General features: G+C 33.6%; 1 protein-coding gene across 49 annotated transcripts in view; it reads right to left on the bottom strand.

Moving 5' to 3' along the window:
• The window catches only part of RIMS2 (regulating synaptic membrane exocytosis 2), a 586,561-nt gene that overhangs the window by 220,594 nt on the left and 348,673 nt on the right, over positions 1-17,294 (bottom strand). For all 49 annotated transcript variants that reach the window (XM_070477293.1, XM_070477273.1, XM_070477284.1 and 46 more), the window contains 2 exons: positions 3,675-3,743; positions 1,184-1,340 (listed from right to left, as the gene is read on the bottom strand). In XM_070477293.1, coding sequence (XP_070333394.1) covers positions 1,184-1,340; positions 3,675-3,743 — 226 coding nt within the window. The remainder of the gene's footprint in view (positions 1-1,183; positions 1,341-3,674; positions 3,744-17,294) is intronic.

A 17,294-nucleotide genomic window follows, 5' to 3' on the forward strand; every position in this document is an offset into this window, starting at 1 on the left:
GTCTATGGGGTCCCAAGAGTTGGACATGACTGAGTGACTAAGCACATTCTTTCTCATGATGGAATAAACCTTTTACACAAGCTCCTGCTACTATAGGCTTTCTGTTAAGTGCAGGTCAATCTAATTTAAAATCCATGCTTATTTTCTACTGGTGTGTTCAAATATTCATTCTTTGATAAGTCAAGAATTCTTTTTTTTTATGAGGGAGGGCTTAATTTACTAAAACTACAAATTTAAAATCTTATTTTCTCTTGTACTTTAAATTTCAGATTACAAGTCTTATTATTCTGATAGGTCTACCACATTTCAACAGTTACTTTTCAGATTACTTTTAATAATTTTAGTCCCATTTACAAACTTACCTAAATCTTAAAATGTTTTAAACTATGTTTATAAATTTAATATATTTTCTCTTTAATTAATTGTCTAAATAAACATTTAAGTACTTAATATCATAATTAAATAAGTTAAATTTATAAATATAATAAATTTTGTTCTCTTAGACAGTCTAATGCAATGTATAAAATTAAGATGACAACCTAAAATTCTAAGTCTAAATGTCTAAAACTAACTCAATAACTCATTTAAAATAAGTGTTCTAAGGGTTCAAATTGCCTTAAACATTACAAGTATATAAAATGTGAAATTATGCACATATTTCCTGTTCGGAAACATTATTTCCTTGGTTCTTACTTCAGTAAGCCTTTCTATAATTTAACTGGATTGATTCGGAAATATTATTTCCATGGTTCTTATTCCAGGTAAGACCTGGAATTGCAGATTTCCAAGCAATTCTTCCCACTGCTTATGCATTTCCTTTTAGTCTTCTCATGATTGTTCTTAACTGTATTGCTCCAACAAATGTTTATTCTTTCTTATTTCTTAAAATGTCAATATCATTCATGAGTACAATTAATTGAGTCTAACTAGATCTGCTCAATATATATATGAGACTGGAATTTGCATCTTCTTTATGACTATGAGCTTATAATAAAATCATATTTGGGTCATCCAAAATTACAAAGTAGCCCATATTTCATATTACTCATTATATAGACTACTGACTAGCACATATGTTTTTCCCTAAATAACTTTTCTATAAGAACCTATTTTTTAAAGTTTCTAATAATATTTTAAGATAAACAGGCTTATAATATCATCCTAGAAGGTTATGCTGTCTTACCTCTGTGGAGGCGGGACACTGGGTGACCAAGACCTAGTCCTCCCTATAACATCTACTCGGTGCGGAGACCCTGATGGTGAACAGTGGCTTGATGACATTACTTGTTCTGGCACTGACAATGTTGAGCTTTGAAGATCTCGACCATTGTGTCGATAATCTAAAGGTGGAAATATTAAGATTAGAGTTACCCACACACTAAGATTTTTAGTATTTTGTAATTTACTGAAAAATATAAAATGTTAGTGAAAGGCTTTAAATATAGTAAATGTAAAGCATAATGAATAAAGCACAATGCTAACATAAAATAATATTTTATAAACACTTAAACTGAGAAGGAATGACAAATATTCAAATATTTAGACAGCTACTATGTTCACTTTTTTACACAGCTAGTAATCTTCAATAAAAGAATTAAGCTTATTCTAAAGACATTTTCATCTCTTCATTGACCAAAAGAGCTTCAAATAGTTCTCAACAACTATAAATATTTAGAATAATTAACCTGACAAAAAGTTCCTACTTTCTATAGTGCATGCATGTTCAGTTGCTTAAGTTGTGTCCAACTCTTTGCAACCCCACGTACTGTAGCCTGCCAGGCTCCTCTGTCTATGGGATTTTCCAGGCAAGAATGGTAAAGTTGGCTCAGTTGATAAAGAATCTGCCTGTAATGTAGGAGACCCAGGTTCGATCCCTGGTTCAGGAAGATACCCTGGAGAAGGAAATGGCAACCCACTCCAGTATTCTTGTCTGGAGAATTCCATGGACAGAGGAGCCAGGCAGGCTATAGTCCATGGGACTGCAAAGAGTCGGACATGACTGTGTGACTAACTTTTACTTTCAGGCAAGAATACTGGAGTGGGTTGCCATGCCTTCCTCCAGGTGATCTTCCCAAAACAGGGATCAAACCTGAGTCTCCTGTCTCCTGCATTGGCAAGTTGGTTCTTTACCCACTGAGCAACCTGGGAAGCCCAATGTCTATAGTCTATATAGATATTTCTTTAAGAAATAAACAATATTAGAAAGCATTCTGAATAACATTTGAAGTAAATATTTAAACTTTAATTCCAAGTATTTGAAGTTATCTCAAAAATTACACTTGATTTCAAAATAGCAACACAGAGGATATTACACAGCAGTATATTTTTCTTCAATGGATTATTGAGTGAATCATCATATAGCAAAAAAATTAATACTACTGAGAAATAATGATGTTTTATGGTGGTTAAACAATAATAAGCCCAGGATAAACACTTTGTATTGTGTAGGCTTGAGAAATAATATTCTGCAATAGCAAAGATTACCCAAATAATGAATGATTCCTGAAAATTTTTTTTTCAAAAGATACATTCTTTAATAAAATGGAAAAAAATTACATGATCATTATTTTGTCATCCTGGAAGTAGAAAATAAAAGAACTGAGATATGCCCCAAATGACATCAAGACAAAGAGCTTTAATGACCTGAAGAAGAATATTTTGGGTAAAAAAATCTGATGGGGCTAGATATTTAATAAAGAGAAGAAGTTGAAAAGTCAATTAATAAAATAACAGAATACAGGTAGGGGAAAATGCTAACAATCTCCAAGCAAGTTATGATGAGAAATATGACTTTATTAAGATTTAATTGAAAAATGATAAAACATGAAAAATATTTTTGCAGTCCTGGTGAATTAATATATTATTCACCTTAGTGCAAAAAATAAAGGCTAAAAGGATAGTATTGATTTTTTTAAATGTAGTAAACTGATAGCAAGCAAACTGACTCACACTTTATCAAAATTTGCCCAACAAAAATTACCAGTCATGGATGCCACTGTAGCATGTTTACGTACAACAGAACATAAATTTTTGTTCATGATAAAATCAGATATGCTTATGAAATTTGCTAAGCTAATTAAACTTCAAGCAGAAGAGAATCAAACATTTTATAATAGAGTATATTATATGTAAAAACATTTCAAAAATGTATTAAAAATAGCTATTTAGCTAAATTATTAAATCATCAGACAAATTTCTAGCTATAAGTGAGGCAGTATTTTAAAACTACAATATCACAATTTCAAAATGCAGCTGTACCTGATACTTAATGTAATAACAATGAACAAACTTTTTTAAAAGTGCATTCAAATATTTGATACATGTGGCTGTTTGTGATAGTAACAAGATTTTTTCCACACTGTGAGTGAAATATAAAGAAGTGTTAGTTATACAGTAACTTCTCAAACTTATAATGAAATCCTCATTATTTAGTAATTTAAAAATAGAATATTGGTAAGTACTTATGAGACATCTTTCAGCAAGAATATTCAATCTAACAATCCATACAGGCATTCCAGCAACTGGAACCATTCAGTTTAAACTGCCATAAGGTTGTTTTGGTGGTGGGGGATAAACAGGGTAGTCCTTTGTAACTCATTATATTTATCTATATATTTACATGTTCACTGGTAAATAATTATTATACTTCCTTCTTATTTCTATAAAATTCTTACCTGATACTACACCAATTCCATCATCACAGTCATAATCAGAGACCTCACTATCACTTATTCTCTTTGATCCTATGAAGAAAAAATTGCAATAATTAAAATTGCTGATTATTTAAGGAAAAGAAAAATCCTCACCAACCTAAAAAGCAAATGAAAGGATTTTGAGGGGAACACTTGAGAATAAAAAACAAGAAGAAAAGTCATCATAAACACACAAACATTCATTTTCACGTGTATTTCATTATGCGAGGGTATTATTTTTAAATGTGTAAAATAAAGTTCCTAAAAGGATTAAAGCTTGAAATACTATTAAACAGTAAATAATATGTTAGTGATTTGATGCTAATTGATAAAATCTATTGAAAAAAAGCCAAGTCAAAAATAGCTCAATCAGTTTTAGATGCTTTTAGACAAATGCACTTAAATCTAGGTAAATTTCAAAATACAAACAATGTTATATTCAAAGACATTCATGTGTCTTTTTATAATATTTATGACTAATGAATTAAATATACAAAATTCTTTATTTTTTACATTTATGGAGAGAAATAATAACTTAAGACATCTTAAACATCCTTCCTTACTATTACTTTAGTTCTCTGTTGCTTTAAAAAAGATATGAGAAATAAATCATCTACAAACTAACTTATGCATTGTGAACTGTGTTATGTTTTCTAAGAAACAACCTAAGACAGAATAATGATAATTATCATAAATCAATAGTCTTGTTTGTGCTTTCCTTACAAATCTCTAACAAAACTTTAAAAGTGAATCATGCTATGGCAAAAATCACATTAAACTGAATTAAGTAGAGCTTGATTGGCTAAATGCTAAAGCAGACTGCCCTCACACTTAACTATGACATATATTACATATACCAATAAACACATAATAATTTCGTAATCTTTCCTCCTACATGTGTCTGAGGAATAGGTACACCATACATAAGAGAATCTTTTTACTAAAGCACTTCTTCCTTCCTTGGTATCAGAAAATATTTAATGATAAATGAAGACAGTGTTTCTATTTCAAGAGGACTTGTTTTGTCTGTCTACTTACACAACACATTACTCATTACATAGATGAAACTCTTATCAGAAAATAAATGCTTTCCTGTAATGTTTATAAAACACTGAAAGCTCATGTTGTGTAAAATAGCAATAATTAAAATGTTCAGTCACTGACACAATTGCTTTCAAGGAATGTCTTCCAACATCTAAAACCGCCCCCTAGAAATACATTCTCTCTATATTTTGCTTGTTTGTTGTAATCCCTGCCCTCTTGGGAAGAGTCTTTTTTTTTTTTTTGACAGGAACTGCAGTTCTTGTTTTTCTCCTTTTAATGGTTAGGTAGAAGATGCCTATCTTTTTTGGTCATGTGGTCCCACTGAATTAATTCACCACTATTTTCCTTCCAAATCCATATGTCATAAGGTTTTAGACCCAAATGAATCTGAGGCTCTTATTGTTGCTTTGTCGCTAAGTCATGTCCGACTCTTTCGCGACCCCATGTACTGTAGCCTGCTAGGCTCCTCTTCCCACGGGACTTCCCAGGCAAGAAAACTGGAATGGGTTGCCATGTCCTTCTCCAGAGGTTCTTATAGCACTGGTTAATATGGAAACCATAGGTATCTGAAAACATCTCAACAGAATGATCACAAAAGGATCTATAAAATTAGGACACACATTGTAAATAAACTTATAAGAAAGGAAAAAGAACACAGATGAGGCTATGGAGGACAGAGTTAAGAATTGCTCAGCTGGCAATAAGATTTCACCTTGTAAATGATTAAGGAAAAAGCAATGACTATTTTAATGCTACTGGTTCAGCATAGAGCATAAAGATTACATGATTTTTGTCTTGGTCAAGGGTCAGAGCGGCCTCTAATGTAAGATAAGAATGACACCAACAAAAGGTCAAGCTCATTCTATTAGCCTTTATGTGCTTTCCTGTGTGTGTGAGATGGTAGGGGTTGGAGTAGGAGGTAGGGCATACATGTGGCTTATAAATGCTCCTTCCTTTCAACTCTTGATTACTTTCCTGAAGGAAGTCTTGATTTGTTTTGATATTAGTCCAATAGAGGTTAAATATATTGCAGTTATGTTCTCTCTATGCGTATCTTATCTTTTCATATTTTGATGAATTCAAGTACTTAAGTTTAATGGCACTGAATATATCAATCTTTTCTTTTAAAACTGTTTTCAGGGTCTCCTTTAAGAAATTTCCTGAGCTTATATACAAGAACAGAGATACTCTTATTTCCTTATGAAAGATTAAAAATGTTGCTTTGTGCATTTATATCCTTGTCCATCTTGAAATGAGTTTGTGAATGACAGGAGATATGGATGCAAATTCACTTTTTCAATATGGATAACATGTATCTCAGCATTGTTTATTTAATCATGCTCTTTCCACAATGATCTGCAATGTTACTTCTTTGTTATAAATAAATGCATTCTATCTGCTAGGACTTGTTTGGTGCTCTACTTGTTTTCATTGTACAAGCTGATTATCTATAAACCAATAACTCACTGTCTTTGTTATTACAATGTTACATATTGAAATGCAAATAATTCACCTAATTGTTCATATCTTTGATCTTTCTCCTTCACTCTTTGCTCTTCCATTTAAATTTCAGAGTCAGGTTATCAAACTGCACAAAAAACATTCTATTGGGATTTTGACTTGATAAATACATTAAATCAAAACAACAACCATCATTTTACAGCATTGTTTTATAAGCCATGAATATGGCATTCTCTTCCTTCAAGTTTTCTTTAGGATCTATCTGAAATTTTTAAATTTTGGTCACTCAGATTTTCATTATTTGTTGGATTTATCCTTTGTATCTTATCATTTCTATTGATTTTAGAAATACTGTTAAAATGATGTTTTCTAACCTAATTGCTCATAAACAGAAATTCAGTTTTATTGTAAAATAATGTTAATCAGCCAACTTGTTAAAGTCTCTTTTTTCCTTGTAGTCGTAGGGCACTAACCATGCGTACATGCTCAGTGGCTAAGTCACGTCTGACTCTGTGACCACATGGACTGTAGACCACCAGGCTCCTCTGTCCATGGGGTTTTTCCAGCAAGAATACTGGAGTAGGTTGCCATTTCCTCCTCCAGGGAATATTCCCAACCCATGGGTCCAACACACATCTGCATGGGTGGGCAGATTCTTTACCACTGAGCCACCTGGGATATCCCTCTCCCCTTATTTTTTAATGGCAACCAATGCCAGTATTCTTGCCTGGAAAATCCCATGGATGGTGGAACCTGGTAGGCTACAATCCATGGGGTCGCAAAGAGTCGGACACGACTGAGCAACTTCACATTTCACTTTATTTTTAATGGTTTAGTTAGTATTTTCCTATGGAGACAATCTTTCTTTCCAGTCCTAAAGCCTGTTTTTCTTTTTCTTGCCTTTTTATGCTAGTAAATTCAATACTGGAAAGAAAAAGAATTTTCACATTTCTTTCTAATTCTGATTTTAAAGAGAATTTTTCTAATATTTCTCCATTAAAAGTGGTATCTGCTGAATTTACATCCTATCAGATTGACAAAAATCTTGGAAATTCAGTGATATTTCATAAACTATTTTCAATTTTTATTTATAGTTGATTCTGGCCTGTTTCCTTCCTTGTACTAATCTTTTGGCTTAAAATCAAGTTCAGTTCAGTTCAGTTCAGTTCAGTCACTCAGTCGCGTCCAACTCTTTGCGACCCCATGAATCGCAGCACGCCAGGCCTCCCTGTCCATCACCAACTCCCGGAGTTTACTCAAACTCATGCCCATCGAATCGGTGATGCCATTCAGCCATCTCATCCTCTGTCGCCCCCTTCTCCTCCTGTCCCCAATCCCTCCCAGCATCAGGGTCTTTTCCAATGAGTCAACTCTTCACATGAGGTGGCCAAAGTACTGGAGTTTCAGCTTCAGCATCAGTCCTTCCAATGAACACGCAGGACTGATCTCCTTTAGGATGGACTGGTTGGATCTCCTTGCAGACCAAGAGTCTTCTCCAACACCACAGTTCAAAAGCATCAATTCTTCGGCACTCAGCTTTCTTCACAGTCCAACTCTCACATCCATACGTGACCACTGGAAAAACCATAGCCTTGACTAGACAGACTTTTGTTGGCAAAGTTATGTCTCTGCTTTTTAATATGCTCTCTAGGTTGGTCATAACTTTCCTTCCAAGGAGTAAGCGTCTTTTAATCTCATGGCTGCAATCACCATCTGCAGTGATTTTGGAGTCCAAAAAAATAGTCTGACACTGCTTCCACTGTTTCCCCATCTATTTCCCATGAAGTGATGGGACCAGATGCCATGAACTTAGTTTTCTGAATGTTGAGCCTTAAGCCAACTTTTTCATTCTCCTCTTCCACTTTCATCAAGAGGTTTTTTAGTTCCTCTACACTTTCTGCCATAACGGTGGTTATGAGGTCTGAGGTTATTGATATTTCTCCCGGCAATCTTGATTCCAGCTTGTGCTTCTTCCAGTCCAGCGTTTCTCATGATGTACTCTGCATATAAGTTAAATAAGCAGGGTGACAATATACAGCCTTGAGTACTCCTTTTCCTATTTGGAACCAGTCTGTTGGTCCATGTCCAGTTCTAACTGTTACTTCCTGACCTGCATACAGGTTTCTCAAGAGGTGGGCCAGGTGGTCTGGTACTCCCATATCTTTCAGAATTTTCCACAGCTTGTTGTGATCCACACAGTCAAAGGCTTTGGCATAGTCAATAAAGCAGAAATAGATATTTTTCTGGAACTCTCTTGCTTTTTCGATGATCCAGCAGATGTTACACTAGCCCAACTAAATATAGAAAAATTAGTCCTATTTTATTCTCTGGGAGATTAATCTGTAGATTAAAAAAATCTGTTCTTTGAAATCTTGATAGAATTTATCTATAAAATTACCTTTTCTTTGTGGGAATATTTTAAATTACTAATACCATTTTGTGGTAGATGTAGAATGATTAATTCAAAATTAGTAAATCATATATTTTAAAAGAATTTCTTCACTTTAAGTTTTCAAAGTGTTTGCTATGATATTTCTAATTTTATTTTATAATTATTTTCTGATATATCAATCATATTACCATTTGAATATTAACTGAACCTTCTTTTTATTCTGCCATAAATTTCATCACAGGTTTATTTTGTGATTCATTTTAAGGATTAAATTTTGGGCTTCATAATCCTAACTAGAACTTAAGTCTCTTGTTTTATTGATTTTTTCTCTTACTTTAAGACTTTCTTTCCTTGGATTTCTATGACAGAGGACAAGATGGTTGCTGGCATCACAGACTTGAGTAAACATGAGTTTGAGCAAGCTCTAGAAGTTGCTGATGGACAGGGAAGCCTGGCGTGCTGCAGTTCATGAGGTTGCAAATAGTCGGACAAGACTGAGCAACTGAACTGAATTGATCTTTTCCTAAAAAACTGGATGAGTACATTATAATTTTCAAGCTTTGAACACTCTTGTTAATGTAAGCATTTCCCTGAGTAGTTCTTTGCATTACATAAATATTTGTATGTAAATATGCATTAAATTCTCTTCATGGGTCTAGAAGATATTTCTGTACTTGATTAAATTTAAGACGCTATTGACTGATTAATCCATGACAGATGCAGATATAATAGATCTTGAAAAAAATGTTCTTTATTGTATGTGTCTATTTTTAAAATTTATCAAGGGTATGGGTGTAATACATCTCTTTCTTTAAAAGTTGACATAGTTGATTAGCCTAAACCATATCAATTCTTTGAAATCTGTCAAAAAATGAATTATTGAATAGTATATTATAATTCTTTAAATGTTTCTTGTATATAAGAGAGGAACATGAATTCATTAAATGCTAGGTTCAGAATTCTTTAACCATGAGATAAATTTGTTAATTCTGTGGTTTATTTTGTATTGTCCCTAAATTTTTGTTTGCTTGACCAATAAGTGGTTGAGAGAGAATTATATTGCACTTTCTTTTAATGGTTGTAAATTTGTTGATTTTTCTCTCTAGTTCTATTTAATGTTTACTGAAGCTGTTTCATTTATATATGCCAAGTTTTAAATTATTTTAATAGACCTAAATAATCATTTGAAAAATTTTAACCTCAACTATGACAAAATGTCTCAGGAAACTAGTAAGAAGGAAACTTCTTCAAACTCATAAGAGGCGTTTACAAAAAACCTGCAGCTAACATAACCCTTGATTATTAAATACAGAATGCATTCCCCCTAAAAGAAAGAACAAGCCAGTGAGGTCCACTAAAACCCCCTCTGATTCAGCATTGTACTAGTAAGATACAAGGGAAAGAAATGAAAGGCATATAAACTAGAAAGCAAGATATAACACGACCATGTAAATTAAAAGTCTTAAAGAAACTATAAAAAAGTTATTAAGACTGACTAATCAATGAATTTAGCAAAACTCTAGGATACATAGTCAACATACAAAAATGAACAATGAAAAATTAGAAACTTGTTTTCAAAACCACTATCATTTACAAAAATGTCCAAACACATGAAATATTTGGGAGTACATTTAACATGAAATGTATAAAACATGTATGGCCCAAACCACACTACGGTATTAGTTTCATATGGCTGCTGTAACACAGTAACACTGTGAAGCTCAAAAACAACAGAAATTTACTGTCTCACAGTTCTGGAGGTTGGAAGTCCAAAACCAGGGTGTCAGCAGTGCCATGTTCATTCCGATGTGCTCATTCTCTTTCTAGGGAGGAATATTTCCTGTTTCTTCTGGCTTCTAGTGTCGCCCATAACCTTTGGCATTCTTTCACTTGTAGGTCCATCACTCCAGTCACACAGTTATTTTCTCCCTGAATGTCTTCAGACTGTCTTCCTCTGCATGTCTGTCTCCATGCCCAAATTTCCCCTTGTTATAGGGTCACCAGCTATATTTGATTAGGGTTTGCCTTGTGGCCTCAGGAAAACTTGATTACCTCCATAAAGACTCTATTTCCACATAAAGTCACAGCTGAAGGTACTGGTTAGGACTTCAAGAACATATTTGGGGAACACAATTCAACTCATAACAACTACTGAAAATTAAAGAAAATTTAAATAAATGGACAGATTTTTCTGCAAAGTTGGAAACTTTGAAAAGTCGTTAGACTAACATTCTCAGAGGGCTAAGAGAAAACCTAAATCATTCTCGAATTTTATATAAAGCTAATCTTTCCACCAGGAATGAATAAACAAAAATATATGCAGAGAATCAAAGTCTGTTTCTAGTTCTTCATTGAAAGAACTTCTTAAAACATGTGTACCTCAAAATAGAGAAATTAATCCCAAAAGAAAGGGATGAAAAAAAGGAGGGAAGAGAGAGTTGTAAAAATTCAGATAAATAGAAATAAACTCTGAATTAACAAAATGTCAGTAATTATAAAAATTACTAATTTAGAAGCAGAGGTAAAATCCTGGCAGTAATGTTTTAAATGGTAGGAGTGTGGCTGTGAATCAGATTGATTTTTAAAGTTTTGATTTGGTTAGGAAAAAAGGTAGCAATGTTAGTTTTACTTTGTTAAGGGCACATGTTATGATTTCAATAGTAATACTAAAAGAATAAAGATTAAAAATAAAAAAGCAGAGTGCACAGAGTATCTTAGAAAAAATAATTTCCTACATATGTATTTGTGTATGCATAAAACATCTCTGCAAAAATAGATACTGGTAACAATGGTTCATTCAAGAAAAGAGAACTAGATGTTTGAAAAAATAAGGGCAATAGATTCTTTTTTAACTATACACACTTTTGAATTTATACCCTATGAATATATTAATTAAAATCAGTAGCAAAATTTTACATGCTTTATCTGTAGATGAAAAGCATTTATGTTCTCTATTTGTTGGGAATATGTTCTATTAATTCAGGTTGGTTAACTGTGTAGTTCCAATTTCTGGGAGGTTGTTATTATAACTTGGGTTTTTTAACTTCTCATTTCAATTTTTTCTGATTTTTATAATAGGTGTGACATAACCAAGTCAGCTCCTCTGGCTCCTACCGCTTTCTCCAGGCCTGCGTCAAGCTCAGTTGCACACAAAAGACACCGGCTTCTTCCGTCAGTCACCCCCAAGATCGTAGTTAGACATAGACACTGCTTCTGATTTGTCCTCCCAGGTTCTAGTTTTCTTTGATTAACCTGGTTTTCATGCCTGCCTTCTTTCCAACCTGACCTACGCCCAACTTTGGGACCCCCTACTGGGTGAACTGCTCTACTTCTCACTAGCGCCACTTTGTGGTCTCAAATGATTCTACTCAGATTCTTCAATTAAACGATTAGCAAATACTTCATTATCTTAAATTAACAGTGTCCTTTAAAGAAAAAAGACAAAATCATTTTTTTACTTTGAGGAAATCCAATTCATTAGTTTCTTACTTAATGGAACACAATTTTGGGGTCCTAAGATATCTCTGACTAAAAAAGGTGACAACGGTTTTTCCTAGGAGTTTTATACTTTTAAGGTTTGTGTGTGTGTGTATGCTCAGTCGTGTCTGACTGACTCTTTTTGACCCCATAGACGGTAGCCCACCAGGCTCCTCTGTCCCTGGAATTTTCCAGGCAAGAATACTGGAGTGGGTCGCCATTTTCTTCTCCAGGGGATCTTCTTGACCCAGGGATCCTGCATGGGCAAGCAGATTCTTTACCACTGTGCCACCTGGGAGTTTCATAATTCTAAGGTTCACGTTGATCTGCTCTGAGCAAACATTACAATGGTGTGATTTGAGGATAGAGGTTCATTTTTAAAATCACTTGATCTTTTGTACCTGGCACTTGATTTAGCATAATTTTTTTTTAATTCAACCACATTGTTGTATGTATTAGTACTTTTTCCCCTGTTATTTATAGTAATCTGCTGTATGAATACTACTTTTTGTCCATTATGAATAATGCTATACACTCATGTACAAGTCTTTGAGTGGATATTCATTTTCATGTCACCTGCTTGTCAGTGAGTTGCTGGGTTATACAGTAAATTTATTTTTTTTAATAAACCATCAAATTTTTTCCCAAAGAACTATACCATTTCATATTTCTAGCTGTAAATATATCAGGGTTTCAACCTCTCAATATCCTTGCCAAAATTTGTTATTATTTTTCTTTCATATTTTATTTATTATAGTGGGTATGAACTGGTAATTTCATGTGATTATAAATTATATTTCACTAGCAAATAATGACTTGGGGCATCTTTTCATGTGCTTATTTGTCATATGTACATCTTCTTCCATGGAAACACAATACAAATTTTTTTGCACACTTTTTGATTGCATTATTTGTCTTGTTATTGAATTTTAAGTTTTGTTTATATATTTCAGATTTAAGTCCTTTGTCAGATATATGATTTGCAAGTGTTTTCTCCAAAATACTTTGGAGTGGCTCATCTTTTTACCTTCTTAATGGTGTCTTGAAACAAAACGTTTTAAAATTTTATTAAGTCAAATTTACTTCCTCATTCTTCTACTGATTTTGGTTTTGGTATTGTATTAAAGACACCTCTGCCTAGCCTAAGGTAATATAGATCTCTCCTATGTTTTTTATTAAGAGTTTTATAGTCTTGGCTTACAGTCAGGTCTTTGATACATTTTTAAGTTTATTTTTGTGGATGGTGTGAGAGAGGTTCTAAAATAATCTTTTAACATGTGGATATTTGATTGTTCCTGCACTATTAGTTATAAAGATAATACTTTTTTCACTGGGCTTCCTTTGCACTCTGTTGAAAATCAGTTGACCATAATTATGAGGGCTTATTTTTAAACTCTAAATTAGATCACATTTATTTGTAGTTTATCATTTGACCAGCACCACACTATTATGATTACTGCAGTTTTATATGTTTTGAAATCAGGAAATATAAGATTTCCAAATTTATTTTTGTTTTGACTGTTCAGGATCTTTTGCGTGTCTATATAAATTTTAAGATCAGCCTGCTAATTTCAGCAAAAAATATCCTGCTTAGATTTTGATATGGATTACACTGAATCTAAAACTCAAACTCAGGAAGAACTGCCATCTTAATAATATTGAGTCTTAAATCCATGAATGTGAAATATCTCTCAATTTATGTAAATTATCCATTAATTTTTCAACAATTTCTGTGACTTCTTTAGTATGCAAGTTTGCACTTATTTTTGAAATATATTCACAAGTATTTTAATTTATTTATTTTAAAATGAATAAAAATATACTAAATTTCCTTTTCAAAATGTTAATGGCTAGTATAAAAGATACAATTGAGTTAAGATATTGTCCAATTATCTAGGAACCTTGCTGACATTGTTTATTAGCTTCAGTAGCTTTCTAAGAATTCTTTACAATTTTCTATATACAGCATCATGTCATTTGTGAATAAAAATAATTTCACTTCTTCCATTCCATTTTGAATGCCTTTTATGTAATTTTCTTGCTTCACTATTTTAACTAGAGTCTCCAATCTATTGCTGAATAGAAATGCTAACAGACATCCTTGCTTTGTTCCTAGTTAGGGGGAAAGCATTCAGTCTTTTACAATTAAAAATGGTGTCACCCGTGAGCGGGGCAAACCCAGTGTGGCCGGTGAGTGCTAGCCACACGGAGTGGTATCTGTCTGCAGCGCCCCGCCCTCCCCGTAGCAGGACTAAACTGAACTAGCGAACCTAAATAAGAGATCACCTCCGCCCGCCTGTGTCAGGGCAGAAATTAGACACCTAAGAGAAGCCAAAACAAACAAAGGGAACCGATTCAGAAAGGACCGGTGCAACAGATCAAAATCCCTGAAGGTAACACCGACTACACGGGAAGGAGCCTATAGATATCTAGAAGTGTAAGCTGGAAAGAAGAGCTATCTGAAATTGAACTGAACCTACACTGACCGCAACAACTCCAGAGGAATTCTTAGATATATATGTTTTGTTTTTTTTTAATTTACAAGAAAAAAAAAATTTTTTTTTCTTTCCTTTTTATTTTTAGTTTTTTTTTTTCTCTTTTATTATCTTTTAAAATTCCCTATTACTCCCCCATTACTTCATAACTTTCATTTTCATATATTTATACGATTTTTTTAATTAGGAAAAAAAAAAATTTTTTTTCCTTTTTCTTTATTTTTTATTTTTTTTTATTTTTTTTTTCTCTTTTATTTTCTTTTAAAATTCCCTATTACTCCCCCATTACTCCTCAACTTACACTTTCATATATTTTTACGATTTTTTTAATCAGGAAAAAAAAAAATTTTTTTTCTTTCCTTTTTTTTATTTTTTATTTTTTCTCTTTTATTTTCTTTTAAAATTCCCTATTACTCCCCCATTACTCCTCAACTTTCATTTTCATATATTTATACGATTTTTTTAATTAGGGAAAAAAAATTTTTTTTTTCTTTTTCTTGTTTTTCTCTTCTATTTCCTTTTAAAGTCCTCTAATACTCCTCTATTATTCCTTCATTTTCATTTTCATTTCACTATAACCTTGCCAAAAAAAAAAAAAAGAGAGAGAGAAACCCTATTTTTAAACCAAACTTCATATACTTTTCTAATTTTTTTGTGTTTGTGTTTTTGTTTGTAAATATTGTATTTCAAAGAGTCTAACCTCTACACTAGATTTTTAATCTTTGTTTTTCAGTATGTGATATAAATTTTGGACATTTAAGAAACCAATATTCAGTTCCCATTTCTATTTAGGAGTGTGGTGATTACTCTCCCACTTTTGACTCTCTGTTTTCTACCTCAGAACACCTCTATTTCCTCCTTTCCCCTTCTCTTCCCAATCCAATTCTGTGAATCTTTGTGGGTGTCTGGGCTACGGAGAACACTTTGGGAACAGATAACTGCGTAGATCTGTCTCTCTCCTCTTGAGTCCCCCCTTTTTCTCCTCCTGCTCACTTCTATCTCCTTCCTTCTTCTCCTATTCTTCATGTAACTCTGTGAACCTCTCTGGTTTTCTCTCACGGTGGAGAATCTTTTCACCATTAACCTAGAAGTTTTATTATCAGTGCTGTATAGTTGGAGAAGTCTTGAGACTATTGGAAGAATAAAACTGAAATCCAGAGGCAGGAGACTTAAGCCCAAAACCTGAGAAAACCAGAGAACTCCTGACTACACGGAAAATTAAGGAATAAGAAACCATCCAAAAGCCTCCATACCTACACTAAAACCAACCACCACCCAAGAGCCAATAAGCTCTAGTACAAGATATACCACACAAATTCTTTAGCAACGCAGGAACATAGACCTGAGTGTCAACATACAGGCTGTCCAAAGTCACACCTAACACAAAGACCCATCGCAAAACTCATTACTGGACACTCGACTGCACTCCAGAGAGAAGAAATCCAATTCCACGCACCAGAACGCTGACACAAGCTTCCCTAACCAGGAAAACTTGACAAACCAATCATCCAACCCCACCCACTGGGTGAAACCTCCACAATAAAAAGGAACCACAGACCACAAGAATATAGAAAGCCCACTCCAGACACAGCAATCTAAACAAGATGAAAAGGCAGAGAAATACCCAACAGCTAAAGGAACATGAAAAAAGCCCACCAAGTCAAACAAAAGAGGAGGAACTAGGGAATCTACCTGAAAAAGAATTTAGAATAATTATAATAAAAATGATCCAAAATCTTGAAAACAAAATGGAGTTACAAATAAATAGCCTGGAGACAAAGATTGAGAAGATGCAAGAAAGGTTTAACAAGGACCTAGAAGAAATAAAAAAAAGTCAATTAAAAATTAATAATGAAACAAATGAGATCAAAAACACTCTGGAGGGAAATATGAGTAGAATAACAGAGACAGAAGATAGGATAAGTGAGTTAGAAGATAAAATGGTGGAAATAAATGAAACAGACAGGAAAAAAGAAAAAAGAATCAGAAGAAATGAGGACAACCTCAGGGACCTCTGGGACAATGTGAAATGCCCCAACATTCGAATCATAGGAGTCCCAGAAGAAGAAGACAAAAAGAAAGGCCATGAGAAGGTACTCGAGGAGATAATAGCTGAAAACTTCCCTAAAATGGGGAAGGAAGTAGCCACCCAAGTCCAAGAAACCCAGAGAGTCCCAAACAGGATAAACCCAAGGCGAAACACCCCAAGACACATATTAATCAAATTAACAAAGATCAAGCACAAAGAACAAATATTAAAAGCAGCAAGGGAGAAACAACAAATAACACACAAAGGGATTCCCATAAGGATAACAGCTGATCTATCAATAGAAACCCTTCAGGCCAGAAGGGAATGGCAGGACATACTTAGAGTAATGAAAGAGAATAACCTACAACCTAGATTACTCTACCCAGCAAGGATCTCATTCAGATATGAAGGAGAACTCAAAAGCTTTACAGACAAGCAAAAGCTGAGAGAATTCAGCACCACCAAACCAGCTCTTCAACAAATACTAAAGGATCTTCTCTAGACAGGAAACACAGAAAGGTGGTGTAAAGGTGAACCCCAAACAACAAAATAAATGGCAACGGGACCATACCTATCAATAATTACCTTAAATGTAAATGGGTTGAACGCCCCAACCAAAAGACAAAGGCTGGCTGAATGGATACAAAAGCAAGACCCCTATATATGCTGTCTACAAGAGACCCACCTCAAAGCAAGGGACACAT

This window comes from Odocoileus virginianus, chromosome 15 (assembly GCF_023699985.2).
Source record: "Odocoileus virginianus isolate 20LAN1187 ecotype Illinois chromosome 15, Ovbor_1.2, whole genome shotgun sequence".
NCBI classification, from domain to species: domain Eukaryota; kingdom Metazoa; phylum Chordata; class Mammalia; order Artiodactyla; family Cervidae; genus Odocoileus; species Odocoileus virginianus.